This window comes from Papio anubis, chromosome 5 (assembly GCF_008728515.1).
Source record: "Papio anubis isolate 15944 chromosome 5, Panubis1.0, whole genome shotgun sequence".
In the NCBI taxonomy this organism is placed as follows: domain Eukaryota; kingdom Metazoa; phylum Chordata; class Mammalia; order Primates; family Cercopithecidae; genus Papio; species Papio anubis.
The window spans coordinates 134,299,087-134,312,568 of NC_044980.1; the positions used below are offsets into that span (position 1 = coordinate 134,299,087).

Consider the following 13,482-nt stretch of genomic DNA (forward strand, 5'->3'; position numbering starts at 1 on the left):
TCAGACAACAATAAGCAAACAAAAACCTCTTGATCCACTTCCCTCAATTTCCAAGACCACTATCCTAGTCCAAGCCCTCATTATTAGACTTCTGGTCTAATATCTGGTCTCCTTACTTCCACACTTCCCCCACCCCAACCCACTGTTCACACAGCAGAGTGATCAACCTTTTTTTCTTTTTTAAAGGGAAATAAGATCTCATCATTTACTTGCTTAAAATGCAATTGCTTCAGAATAAAATCCAAATAGAATCCATGGCCTTCAAGACTATGCATGGAAGACCCTGCTGGTCTTTCTTACTTCAGCCTGTACTCTCCTCCCACTGTCCGCTCACTGTGCTCCAGCCTCCTTGCTGTTCCCTCAGTAGACCAAGTACCTTCCAGTGCAGAGCGTTCTTCATGCCCGCTTTCTTTCTCCGGAATCTCTTCCTTCCAGCATTCCACCTGTCTCCTCCAACAGCTTCTTTCCCTTTGCAACTCTTCACAGATGCCTTCCCATCCACCCAGTCCAAAGGCCATTTCCACAATCACTTTTTTTTTTTTTTTTTTTTGAGACGGAGTCTCGCTCTGTTGCCAGACTGCAGTGCAATGGTGCCATCTCGGCTCACTGCAACCTCCGCCTCCCAGATTCAAGTGATTCTTCTGCTTCAGCCTCCTGAGTAGCTGGGATTACAAGCACGTGCCACCACAACCAGCTAAGTTTGTTTTTTTAGTAGAGACAGGATTTCACTATCTTAGCCAGGATGGTCTCAAACTCCTGACCTCAGATAATCCATCCCCCTCAGCCTCCCAAAGTGCTGGGATTACAGGTGTGAGCCACTGCGCCTGGCCTCCACAATCACTCTTCAAGTTCATCACTTTGGTTCAGTTTCTTCACAGCACTAAACTCACTTGTTCAAGTACTGGTTTATGTGTTTATTTGCTATTTTCTGTTCCCCTCCACAATGGAGGATCCATAAGAGCAGGGGCCCTGTTTGTTTTGTTCATGCTATATCCCCAGACCTGGGACCAATTAGGTGCACAATACATATTTGTTGAATGAATGAATGAGAATGGTAGTCTTTTGGTTCCAAGGTTTATTGACAATTACTCATCTATTTTTGACTCCCCTGGTCCCAGCCCCCAAACTCAATCAGTCTCCCTACTCCAGGCTTCACTGTAGTCCCAGAATGTAGGAAGTGGGACAGGATAGACTTTAACATCATCCAGGCCTCTGGTTTCCAAAGCATTTTTTTCTTTAATGCAATAAAACCATTCCTTTAAAACCCAAAATCTCTCACAGAACCCCTACATATCATAAAGCAGGAGCTGCCCTTGTTGAGGGAAAATATGTGAGGCTTATGGCTCTGACAGTTTGACATTCACTGCTCTCCTTACTTCAGTTACCTCATGGTACAGATAAATGGGCTGGGCCCAGAGAGGAGCCATGACCTGTCCTGGGACACGCAGCCACTGAAGCCTTCAGTCCAATGCTCCTTCCACAGCACCACACTGGATTCTGGAGTCTTTCCAGCCGGGCCAGAGGAAGCTGCAACAGTGCCATGATGAGAGCTTCTGGGTCTTCTGGTACCTACCCTCTCAGACTGCTGGTCCTAGGGTCATGTGAGGGGATGGCTGGAGGGTGGACTAGAAGTGCAGGGGGGTTGGGTGGGGAAGCCAGGTGTCTGTGTTGGAAGGCCAGTGGGACTGGGGGATTGGGGGCTGGATGGCTGGGAAGGACTTCCCAGGCCTGCAGTGGTCTCTCCTTTCCTCAGGATAAGGCTGCTGAGCTCCTGGAGCAGCTGTTCCTCCAGGGACCCCCGTGCCTGGGGACTGCTCTTTGAAAGGGGGCCCGGAGGGGGCTCAGGTAGCCTCTCCTCCTGGCCCAGGGTGCTTGACTTGGACAGAAAGGGTTGATCCAAGGACTTCTGGCTGGTAAGGGGGTTCTCTGGCTTCACTGTCCACTCCCGTGTAGTGGAGAAAGAGGTAGAAGTGTCCTGGGTCAACTCAGGGAAGGCCCCTACTTCTTCATACACCGGCTCCTCATACACAGGCTCCTCCAGCTCCTCTTGCTCCTCCACAGACCCCTGGGATGACTTCATCGGCTGAATGGGAATGGGATGGCAGGAGTGGGCACAGAGTTAAAGTTACCAGATTATTAATCACTAACATTTACTGAGCTCTTCCTCTGGGCCAGATGCTGTAAAATACTTGGCATGTATAATACTAGAACAACCCTGTGCAGTGGGTTACACTACAAAAGAGTCAACTGAATGCAAAGGGGTTAAGTTGCCCAGCATCACATAATGAGTAAATGGCAGAGCTGGGGTTTGAACCCAGGTCTGTCTAACTCCAAAATGCATTTACTTCATCACTTTCCATCTATTTCACAGATTCTGTGACAACTTTCCCCCTTTTTTTTTTTTTTTGAGACAGAGTTTCACTCTTGCTGCCTAGGCTGGAGTGCAGTGGTGTGATCTCAGCTCACTGCAACCTCTGCCTCCCAGGTTCAAGTGATTCTCCTGCCTCAGCCTCCCAAGTAGCTGGGATCACAGGCATGCGCCACCACATCTGGCTAATTTTGTATTTTTAGTAGAGACGGGATTTTACCATGTTGATTAGGCTGGTCTTGAACTCCTGACCTCAGGTGATCCACCCACCTCAGCCTCCCAAAGTGCTGGGATTACAGGTGTGAGCCACTGTGCCCAAACTTTCTCCTTTTATTACCGCACCTTATACCTCTCATTTTCCTCATTCTTTCTGGCCTCCTCTCTCTCTCTGTCCTGTCCCTCTCCCTCTCCCTTTCTCTCTCTCCTCTCTCCCTCTCTCTCTCACACACACACACATACCCACCCTGATGGCCCACACACACACCCCCCCCGATGGCCTACACACACCCTGATGGCCTACATCATGAGGAAAACAGAGCACATCCGGGGCTCAGGCAGCACAGAGGAACACAGGGTTGACAGGCATACTGCTGGAGCAGGCACAATACTCACAAAGAACATGGACAGGGTCCTCCGGTTGTGTAGTTGCCGCTGGACACAGGTGGGGTGGGGACAAGGGGAGGGAAAGATATAAAGACACAGTGAGGACTAGCAACAGGAGACAGGAGTGGTGAATGGGGGTGAAGAAGGCAGAAGGGAGGGGGACAGTGAGCATAGGGTGGCACCAGGCTAGCAGGCACACCACTCCCTACTGCAACGTGACAAGGGTTACAGCAGGAATCAGGGGTTGGGGCAGACTGGGGTGCCTTACCAGGGTCTGATTGGCAGAGAGGAGGGTGGCTCCACTGTCATCCCCACGGATAGGCAGCAGAGGCATAGTGCCAAACTTCTGACGGGCAAGGTCGGAGGAGGAACGGCGTCGTAAGACCACTGGCTGCTGGTCATCGTGCTGGTGGGAGCGTGAGGGGTTGGCACCAGTGGACATGAAAGGCACTGAGGAGGATAGCTGGGCCCCAGGGGGACCACAGACCCAGCCCTCAGCCTTTTCCTTCCCCTCACCTGGGCTTTAAGGATGCTGGTGGTCCAATCCCACATCTCATCCTCGTCAGTGCAGGACAAGTAGCTGGGGTGATCAGAGTGGAATCAGAGGGAGAGAGAGGGTCACAGCTATAGGAATGGAGCATAGAAAGAGGGAGGAGAAAAGACAGAGTGCAGAGCTGGGCCAGAGAAGCCAGGGCAGGAGGTACTCACAGGTGCATCTTCTCCAGTATCAATGTGAAGCCCCACCTGGGAGACAAAGACGAATAGTGATGGGGCAGTCAGAAAGGGCAGGGGGGTGAAGGCAGGAAGGTCGTGGAAGTGTGGGCTGGGGAAGAAAACTCACGGTGTTGGGGGCTTTAACTTCTTGCGGATTCCCAGGAAGACTTTGGCACCTTCCAAAGGCCACTCCCGTTCTGGTTTAGAGCTCTGAGAACAGAAACAGAGTCAGTGAGATCGGGAGATGAGAAATCATGGTTAATGAGGTCAAGATGTCATGGAAGCAATGGGGTCTGTGGTCACAGGGTCTCAGAAGTAGGGGGCAGAAAAGCAATGAGATTGATGAGAGTATGGGCTGTGGAGTCAGAGGGTGGGTGCAGTCATGGCTCCTCTCCATGGCCACCCAGCATCCCATGCCTCTGGCCCCAGGGCCTCACTTTCTTCTCCTTGAGTAGCAGCAGGCAGCGGCCACGCAGCAGAAAGAACCTCTCCTGGAAGCGGCTTCCCAGCAAGCGCGGTGGCTCCTCACGACACCGCAACAGCCCCACCCGTGGGCTCTCACGTCGGATACCTGGGCACATATGGGCAATCATGGGTCGAGGGTGCTAGGGGAGAGACCTGGGGGGTGCTGGGGAGAGGAAGGCGGCTCACCTGTGAAGAGGCAGCCGGCTTGGGCCAGGGGGACTTTTTTCAAGAGCAGGGAGGCTGAGCAGGGCTCTGGGAGCTGGCACCATTGTAAGGCCTGCTCTAAGACCTTTTCCTTGGGATGCAGTGGCCGCTCTTAAGGGGTAAGGTGAGGGTATATATCAATCAGAATATTCATACTAAGCCCTCACCAGTCCAGCTCTCACCAGTCATTCATTCATCCATTCAATTATCCAACCACAGACATTTATTTTTCACTGTCTCTATGCCAGGTACTGTGCTGGCCCTGGGATACAGTGGTGAGCATGATACACATGGCCTCCCTTCACAAAGCACACAGTCTAGTGAGGGTACAGACACAAAATAATTGCAGACAAATAATTGCTTTGCAAGAAACAATAAGCTGAGCGAGCAACAGCACAGCAACTGAAATAGGGTAGTCAGGCAAGACCTTTCAAAAGTGGCACTTGAAGATGAGACTCAGAGATCTGAAGGATTAGGAAGAGCAAGCCATCCTACGATTGGGTGATAGATTTCAAGCATGACAAAATGCAAGAACAAAGGCTGTCAATCAGGAAAGATGTATTTGGGGAAGTAAACAGCCAATGTAGCTACAACGAAGAGGATAGATACGAGAACAGGTGATGTGAGATGAGGCATGGAGGACGCAGGGGCCAGACATTCAGGGCCATGTGGGCCGTGGTAAGGGACTGGAATGATACTTTAAGTTCAATGGGAAGCCACTGAAGGGTTTTAACCATAGGAAGGATATGAGCTGATTTATGCTTGAAATGTTCACTTTGCTGCTGCGTGGAAAATTGACTGTAGGGAGGCAAGCATGGAACATTGTCCAGCTATCCCCTTTCTGGGGCCACGCATTTTAGTGGTTACTGTTGACAAAAAGATAATGGTGACTTCAGCTAGGATGGTGGTAGCAGTGGAGATGGAGAGAAATGATTGATTCTAATGGAATCGACAAGACTAGTTGGTGAGTTGGGTATGAAAATGACACAAAAGGAGGAGTCCCAGAGGACTCCCAGGTTTCTGGCCTTAATCACCAGGTGAATTGTGGTACCATTTACTGAGTTGGGAAAAACTGGAGAATGGCCTAGACTTTTTTTTTAGGAAAGGGGACTAGAAACCATCTAAATTGGTCTTAGATGTTTTACATTTGAGTTGCTTGTCAGAAGTGGCGGTGTCGAGTCGGCATTTGGATATGTGAGTCTGGAGCTGAGAGGAGAGATGTGGGCCAGAGATATAAATTTGGACGTCGGGTTATTAATGGCATTTAAAACCATGAGAATAGGTTAGTTCATCCAAGGAGAAATGTAGATAGATGAGAGAAAAGGGCCCAGGATTGAGCTGGGGGTCTCTCCAACATTTGGAATCTGGGCAAAAGAGGAAGAGAAGCTCCCTTTAAGGTAGAAGGTAAACTACAAGCTTGTGGGGGTCACTAAGGCCAAGATGGAAGAATACTGAGAAAGAGGGAGTGAGTCAACTGTGTTGAATGTCCCCTCGCATGGATGAGTGGATGAGTCCGCTGTATTTGGTAACATGAAGTCACTGATGACCTTGACCACACAACCACACACAGGCATATACACATGCATGAACACACAGGCATGGTCATACTCACCCAACTCCCCATGCTCGCGAATCTCAAAAGTCACCCACAAGTCCATCCCAGCTGCTGTCCCCCGCATCTCCAGTACCTGGTTAGTCAGCTCCTCAGCAGTCAGGGTTGGGGACACCTGGGGTCAGGGCAAGAGCAGAGAACCCATGCTGGTCAGGCCATTGCCCCTGGAACCTCACTATCCTCTTACTTCCCCTCCAATCCCCTCGGGACCAACCTTCAGGGTGACACAGTTGTCTGGGAGCTGCTGTTCTATATAAACTTCCATGATGAGGTCTCCAGCCTGAGACAGCTGAGGGGAGGGGTAAAAAAGTCAGAAGGACCAAAAAAGGATGCAAAAGAAATCAAAGTCAGAGGGTTCCTCGTGTTGCCTCATAAGCGATTCTTCCAACAAAGATCTCCTTCCAACCCCAATGTCACTCAGGCTCTTAAAAGGGAGAACTCTGGAAGTGGCAAAACTGCATCTTTAGGCTGCATATGTGCTCCCCAAGGCATCAGAGTGGTTGGGAGGACAGATGTGGAGTCAGACTGCCTGGTCTCTTCCACTCGCTACAGGGTGACCTTGAATAAATGACCCTCTAAGCCTCAGTTTCTTTATTTGAAAAAAATGAGACTATCTACTTCATGGAGTTGTATGATACTAACATGAGATTAGAGGTGCTTGGAATATAATAAGTCCTCAGTTATGTTTGCTATTATATTTATTCTTATTCTCACTGCTTTGTCTGATTTTACTAACTCCTCCTTGGATCTCTTACACTTAGTAGTAAGGTCTCACTTGATGCTCCCACAGAAAACCAAAACAAACTATCCAGTGCCAAGATTATCACCAGGAAGAATCCTCATGGTGGAACAAATGGAGCAAACCCTAACCAAACCCCACTCCCCAAAGCACTTCTCTCATTGGATTTCCCCTGTCTCCCAGAGAGCTGAGTGCTAGTGTCCCGAAGGACAGGCTGGAAAGGAAACTTCCTCAGCTGGGCAGAAAGTCAGCTTCCTGTCCTGATGTCTCCTCCTGCCGCATTCAGGAGACTAAGGTCAGGACGAGTTACCTGCACATCCTTCCAGGTGGTGATAAGACTGACCTCCAAGTCAATCTGAGCTACCTGGTCAGAATCGATCTGTGAAAGAGCCAAAAGAGAGTGTTGAGGTGCTGGAAGAGGATCTGCAGGGAAGATCTCAAGGCCAAGGAGGACCTATTTAAAAGGGTTGGAGGCCAGAAGAGCTAAGAACCAAGGGTGTGAGGATGTTGGAAGTGAGGTTGTGGGAGGTGGTTCCTGGTGTAGTGGGCCACCAGAGGCCTGGGCTGGGGGCTTGTTGGGGTGAGCAGGATCCAGAGTCTCTGGGTCCTGTGAGGGTAGGGGAAAGGGATTGTGAGTTAGAGGTCAGGAAAGTCTTACATCAAAGACAGAGATGTAGCCGTCAATGAGCTCCTGCAGCACCCGAACCTCATGTTCCCCCCGCCCATCCGTCTGGAACACGCTGGGCGCAAACAGCAGAGCCAGGTTCCGCGTGCACATCTGGTTTAGAGCCGCACATTTCTGCACCCTGCAGAGGGGTGCCAGGGTCTTCATCAATGTAGCCATTCATTCAGCAAACACTTATTGAATCCCTATTGTATGCCTGGGCTAAGTGCTTGGGATACAGTAGTAAGACAATATTGGCATCAAGGAGCTCCCAGTCTAGGGGAGACAGATAAGGCAAGAATCAGCAAGCTTTTTATGTAAAGGGACAGATGGTAGACATTTTAGGCTTGCAGGCCAGACAGTCTCTGTTGTAACTCCTCAACTGTGTTGCTGCAGCATGAAAGGAGCTATAGGAAATGTATACATGAAGGGTGTGGCTTTACACTTTATGTACAAAACTTTATTTATAAACATAGGCAATAAGCAGGATTTGGCCCCATGGACCTGTAGTTGACCAATCCCTATAATATAGTATGTTTTTATTATTTATTTATTTTTATCTTTTGTAGAGATGGGGTGTCTCGCTATGTTACCCAGGCTGGTCTCCAACTCCTGGGCTCAAATGATCCTCCTGCCTTGGCCTCCCAACGTGTTGGGGTTACAGGTGTGAGCCACCACACCTGGCCCCTGTAATATAGTGTAATCAGTGCAATACAGAAAGGGTTTCTCCCCAGAATTGCTCAAAGACCTGTCTTCCTAACAGATTGGTAAAGGTAGATGTGCATCTTATTCATTTTTGTGTTTCTTATATCTAATGCTTTCCCTGACATCACATAATAAAACAAAATAATATTGATTGCTAACCATTTCTGAAGGCTTATGACATGCCAGATGTACTGGCATGTACTGTACTAAGAATTTAATGAATTTTGGCTCTCTCTTTTTTTTTTTTTTTTGGAGACAGGGTCTCTGTCACCCAGGCTGGAGTGAAGTGGTACAATCTTGGCTCACTGCAACCTCCACCTCCCGGGCTCAAGTGATTCTCGTGCCTCAGCTTCCTGAGTAGCTGGGATTACAGGTATGCACCACCACGCAGGGCTAATTTTTGTATTTTTAGTAGAGGCTGGGTTTCACTATGTTGGCCAGGCTGGTCTTGAACTCCTGGCCTCAGGTGATCCGCCCACCTCAGTTTCCCAAAGTATTGCGATTACAGGCGTGAGACACCATGCGCCCAGCCTTCATTTAACTCTCTCATAACCTATGAGATGGATATGATTCATTACATCATCCATTACTTCCTTTTAGAAATGAAGAAATTGAGGTACAAGTAATTTACCCAAAGTCACACAGCTACAATGATGGCACCAGATTAAAGCCTAGGTCTGCCTGATCCCCCAAATCCATTCTCTGAACCTTGATGCTATGATACCTTCACTTAACAACTGTTTGTGGAATGAATGAATGAATGAATGAATGAATGAATAAATGAATGAAAGTGGGTCAGACTGAGGTGAGGAAGGGTCCTGCAGAGGGTCTGGCTATACTGACCGATAGAGATGCCCAATGAGGGTGGCCAGTGTGCGGCGGTTGACCCGCGGCAGGCAGCCAATCACATCTTTATATTTCTGCAGGCGCTGATTCTTCTGGGGCAGCTCTGGGGATGGAATGGAGGAGGGTTGGGGAGGACCCAGGAAGAAAGAGTGGCAGCTGGTATGGAGGGAGGGATTTTTAGACACAAACGCAGGATGGATGTGTCTCTGCCCCCTTCCCACCTCCCCCTGAGCCAAGTCTCTGGATGATCCCCCAGGGTGGGAAGTGATGGGGAGGAGGGCTGCCAAACCATGGATTCTGGTGGGGGAAGGCAGAAATCCTGGTTGGGCCTTGGTTCTCAGGGATCTTAGGAGTACCAGCAGCCTCCCTCCAGCGAGGCAGCAACCGTGCAGAGGTCACAGGGTCATCGAGCTCACGAAAGAAGCGTTTGAGTGTGTCAGTGACATCCTCCACAAAATGCTCCCCTGGTCGGAGCTTCACCGACCGGGCATCCCGACGGAACTCAGCCAGGAGTTTCAGGCTGCGGGCACGAGCGCCACCTTTCCGGTATACACCTTCCAGCCGGAGCCCTAAGGAGAGCCAGCCATCTCTGCTCACCATGGTGCAAAGGCTACCACCACCCATCATGGCCCATCCGTGGCCTCCCTATGTGGTATGTGGCTGATGGGGGCATGGATTCAGAGAGGAGGAGCTCTATGCCTCCATGGTCTTCATTCTCAGGTCTCAGAAAGTCCTTCTCTGACCTCACTGTCACATGTAACAACCCCCATGACACTGTATTTCCTCACCACTTTTATTTTTAAATAGCACTCTCTGAAATCACTTTATAGTCCATCCTCATTATCTGTGGATTCCATATCTGCACATTCTCCTACTTGCTAAAATTTATTTGTAACCCCAAAATCAATACTTTTGGCATTTTCATCATCATTTATGAACAGAGTGAAGAATAATTTAAGTCCCCTCCCCAATGTGCATGTTCTTACTCTAAACAAGTGTATCCTTTTAATGGTATATTTAGAGCCATATTTTTGTGCTTTCTGTTGGTGATTTCACTGTTTAAAATGGCCCAAGTATAGTGCTGAAATGCTGTCTAGTGTTTCTATGTGTGAGAAAGCTGTGACATGCCTTACAGAGAAAATACATGTGTTAGATTAGCTTCCTTCAGGCATGAGTTACAGTGCTGTTGGCCTTGGGTTCAGTGTTAACAAATCAAACAATATATATAAAATAAGGTCTCTTTACACAGAAAAACACATACAACAAGGATACATATTGATCAGTTGACTAAAATGTTATTGTAACCACAGGCTAGCAGGAAGTTAACCCTGTATTTCCCCTGGGGCAGTGATTTAGTATTCACTAATTAAATGTTTGGGGCCGGGCGCGGTGGCTCAAGCCTGTAATCCCAGCACTTTGGGAGGCCGAGGCGGGTGGATCACGAGGTCAGGAGATCGAGACCATCCCGGCTAACACGGTGAAACCCCGTCTCTACTAAAAAATACAAAAAACTAGCCGGGCGAGGTGGCGGGCACCTATAGTCCCAGCTACTCGGGAGGCTGAGGCAGGAGAATGGCGTAAACCCAGGAGGTGGAGCTTGCAGTGAGCTGAGATCCGGCCACTGCACTCCAGCCTGGGCGACAGAGCGAGACTCTGTCTCAAAAAAAAAAAAAAAAAAATGTTTACAGTGGCTTAGAACATAACTACCACAAATAACAAGAACAGACTATATTTGTTTTCTTATTTATTACTCAAGAGATGGGTAATAAATAAGCTTCCTAGGACCCTCCCTGCTTACTGCCATATCCCCACTGTCTGACACATGGTAGCAGCTCAACCAATGTATGCTGACTAAACAGTGGTGGTACAGGAACCTTGGAGGCAAGGGGATGAACACCCAGATTCTTTCTTTTTTTTTTTTGAGATGGAGTTTTGCTCTTTTGCCCAGGGTGGAGTAAAGTGGTGCCATCTCAGCTCACTGCAACCTCAGCTCACAGCGATTCTCCTGCCTCAGCCTCCCGGGTAGCTGGGATTACAGGCATCTGCCACCATGGCCAGCTAATTTTTGTATTTTAATAGAAACGGGGTTTCACCATGTTGGCCTGGCTGGTCTCGAACTCCTGACCTCAGGTGATCCACCTGCCTCGGCTTCCCAAAGTGCTGGGATTACAGGCTTGAACCACCATGTCCAGCCCCATATTCTTTCTTCAGGGCTTTCTCACTGAGCCTCTGATTTATTTCCTCCTTTGAACACGAGAGAGGTTGAGAAGAGGATAAGGATGTAGCGAGTGGGGGAGGTCACTGAACAAGGCCACTGCCAAGGCATGGAAAATGTTATTAGCCACTGACTATCCATTTCCCATGACTAGTAACAATTTTTTGTAGGTTTGTGGAGGTGCTGTTTTTTTCCTTACAGTCAGCCCTCTGTATCCATGGGCTCCACAACTGCAGATTCAACCAACATCAAAAATATTTGGCAAAAACCCTGAGATAACAATATAACAACAACAAAATACAAATAAAAACAATACAGCATAACAACTATTTCCACAGCACTTGCATTGTATTAGGTATTATAAATGATCTAGGGATGATTTAAAGTATACAGGAAGATGTGCCTAGGTTATATGCAAATAAATACTATGCCATTTTATGTGAGGGAGCATCCATGGATTTTGGTATCCACGGGGGTCCTGGAACCAATCCTCTGCGGATATTGAGTGATGACTGTACTGCCCACCTTAGTTTTCTGTGAATTTTCCTTCTTAAGAGTCCAGCCTTCTAAAGAGGGTTCACAGGAGAAAAAGATTCTTTTTGGTCCTTATTTAGACTGGATAAAAAACAAAGGGCCAGGTGCGGTGGCTCACGCCTGTAATTCCAGCACTTTGGGAGGCCGAAGTGGGTGGATCACCTGAGGTCAGGAGTTTGAGACCAGCCTGGCCAACATGGTGAAACCCATCTCTACTAAAAACATAAAAATTATCAGGTGTGGTGGGGCACGCCTGTAATCCCAACTACTTGAGAGGCTGAGGCAGGAGAATTGCTTGAACCCAAAAGGCAGACGTTGCAGTGAGCCCAGATCATGCCACTGCACTCCAGCTTGGGCGACAGAGCAAGACTTCATCTCAAAAAAACAAACAAACAAAAACTCACAAAGAATTATAGGGGCCATTTGCACAGCTGACCATTTAAGCCTGGAAAACCTCTCACACAGAATAATTCTGCTTAAAACTTCTGGGAATGTGCCGCACAGCTCAGCTCTCACCCCACAGCTGCTCACTGTTTGCCATGGCTCTGTGTCCTCAGTCACATTTTCAGTGCTCCTCCCCTACTCCACACTCTGACGAAACTTCTGAACACTTATTACATGCCAGGCCCTGCACTCAAGGCTTGACAAGCATTGTCTCACTGTCACAATTATCCTGGAAAATGACGACCGTTGGCCCCATTTTACAGATGATGGAATTGAGGTTCAGAAAAGCAAAGCAGCCTGCCAAGAGTCATATGACCAGCTGGGGTCCAGTTGCAGTTTCTAGAGGCAAAGCTCTTCCAGGCTGTGCTCATGTTCCACCCTGGCCGTGCTCACGTTATCCACCCCCTCATCCCCCCACTCCCCACCCCCACTGGCTCAGCATCAGCCAGTGCCTACTCACCATGCTGGGTAACGAAACTGATGCAGGCATCCACGATGATGGGGATGTCACCCCGGCTCATCTGCTGCTCCTGCAGCCCTGTGCCGCCCCCACCAGCCGCACCCCCAATGGCTGTGTTCCATGCCGTGAAGTCCAGTCGGCCCTCTCCTTGCAGATACAGGGTCCTGAGACCGGAGAGGCCTGAATCAGAGCCAGCTCCTCTGACAGGCCCAGATGCATGGGGATCAGACTTCCCAGAGCCACCAGCAGAGGGCAGCAACACCCAACCCAAATCATCCTGGAGCAAGGGAAGAAACTTTGAGGAAGTGGGCAATAGCCCAGCAGGACAGGTTGCAGAGTGTGGGCTTGGCTCCAGGAAGGGGAGCCCCAGGTCAAGGGCAAGGGCAATTTACCTTCCTGTCTCCACCAGGACCAAATACTCTTTCTTGTCTGGGGTGTCAGCTGCAGAAACCACACCTGGGAGGAGAATCAGTGGACATTTTCATGATTATCATCTTCATTACAGAGACTATTATTTATTAAATGCTTAACTTGCATAGATGCCAGGCTAGGAGCATTACAAAAAATGTTCAGTTGAATCCTATGAGTTATGTACTATTATTCCCAGTTTATAGGTGACACATTAAGCTTAGAAAGTTTAAGTAACTTGCCCCAGATCACTTGCTATAAAATGACAAGACTAAGCACAAACCCAGGTCTCTTGTTTCCAAAGTCCTAAAATATTATCTTACATTGTTCCTCTTTTAGGAGAAAGGAAAGCAGCGAGGGTACCCAGTCCCCTCTCCCAGGACCCAACCAGCAAGTGACTCCAAATAATAACATTTATAGGCTGGGCGTGGTGGCTCACTCCTGTAATCCCAGCACTTTGGGAGGCCAAGGTGGGTAGATCACTTGAGGTCAGGAGTGCGA

At 48.8% G+C, this 13,482-nt stretch overlaps 1 protein-coding gene across 10 annotated transcripts in view; it reads right to left on the reverse strand.

Moving 5' to 3' along the window:
- Positions 1-1,057: 1,057 nt before the first annotated feature.
- The window catches only part of ARAP3 (ArfGAP with RhoGAP domain, ankyrin repeat and PH domain 3), a 28,437-nt gene continuing 16,012 nt past the window's right edge, over positions 1,058-13,482 (reverse strand). For 7 of the 10 annotated variants that reach the window (XM_021939814.2, XM_003900266.4, XM_009209270.3 and 4 more), the window contains 16 exons: positions 12,966-13,029; positions 12,574-12,737; positions 9,277-9,489; positions 8,918-9,023; positions 7,364-7,511; positions 7,016-7,084; positions 6,181-6,255; positions 5,967-6,081; positions 4,337-4,465; positions 4,123-4,256; positions 3,813-3,895; positions 3,680-3,715; positions 3,488-3,551; positions 3,240-3,377; positions 2,981-3,019; positions 1,058-2,083 (listed from right to left, as the gene is read on the reverse strand). In XM_021939814.2, coding sequence (XP_021795506.2) covers positions 1,598-2,083; positions 2,981-3,019; positions 3,240-3,377; positions 3,488-3,551; positions 3,680-3,715; positions 3,813-3,895; positions 4,123-4,256; positions 4,337-4,465; positions 5,967-6,081; positions 6,181-6,255; positions 7,016-7,084; positions 7,364-7,511; positions 8,918-9,023; positions 9,277-9,489; positions 12,574-12,737; positions 12,966-13,029 — 2,063 coding nt within the window. In that variant the 3' untranslated portion in view covers positions 1,058-1,597. The remainder of the gene's footprint in view (positions 2,084-2,980; positions 3,020-3,239; positions 3,378-3,487; positions 3,552-3,679; positions 3,716-3,812; positions 3,896-4,122; positions 4,257-4,336; positions 4,466-5,966; positions 6,082-6,180; positions 6,256-7,015; positions 7,085-7,363; positions 7,512-8,917; positions 9,024-9,276; positions 9,490-12,573; positions 12,738-12,965; positions 13,030-13,482) is intronic. The other 3 variants (XM_031666500.1, XM_021939813.2, XM_021939812.2) reach the window with 3 other exon arrangements.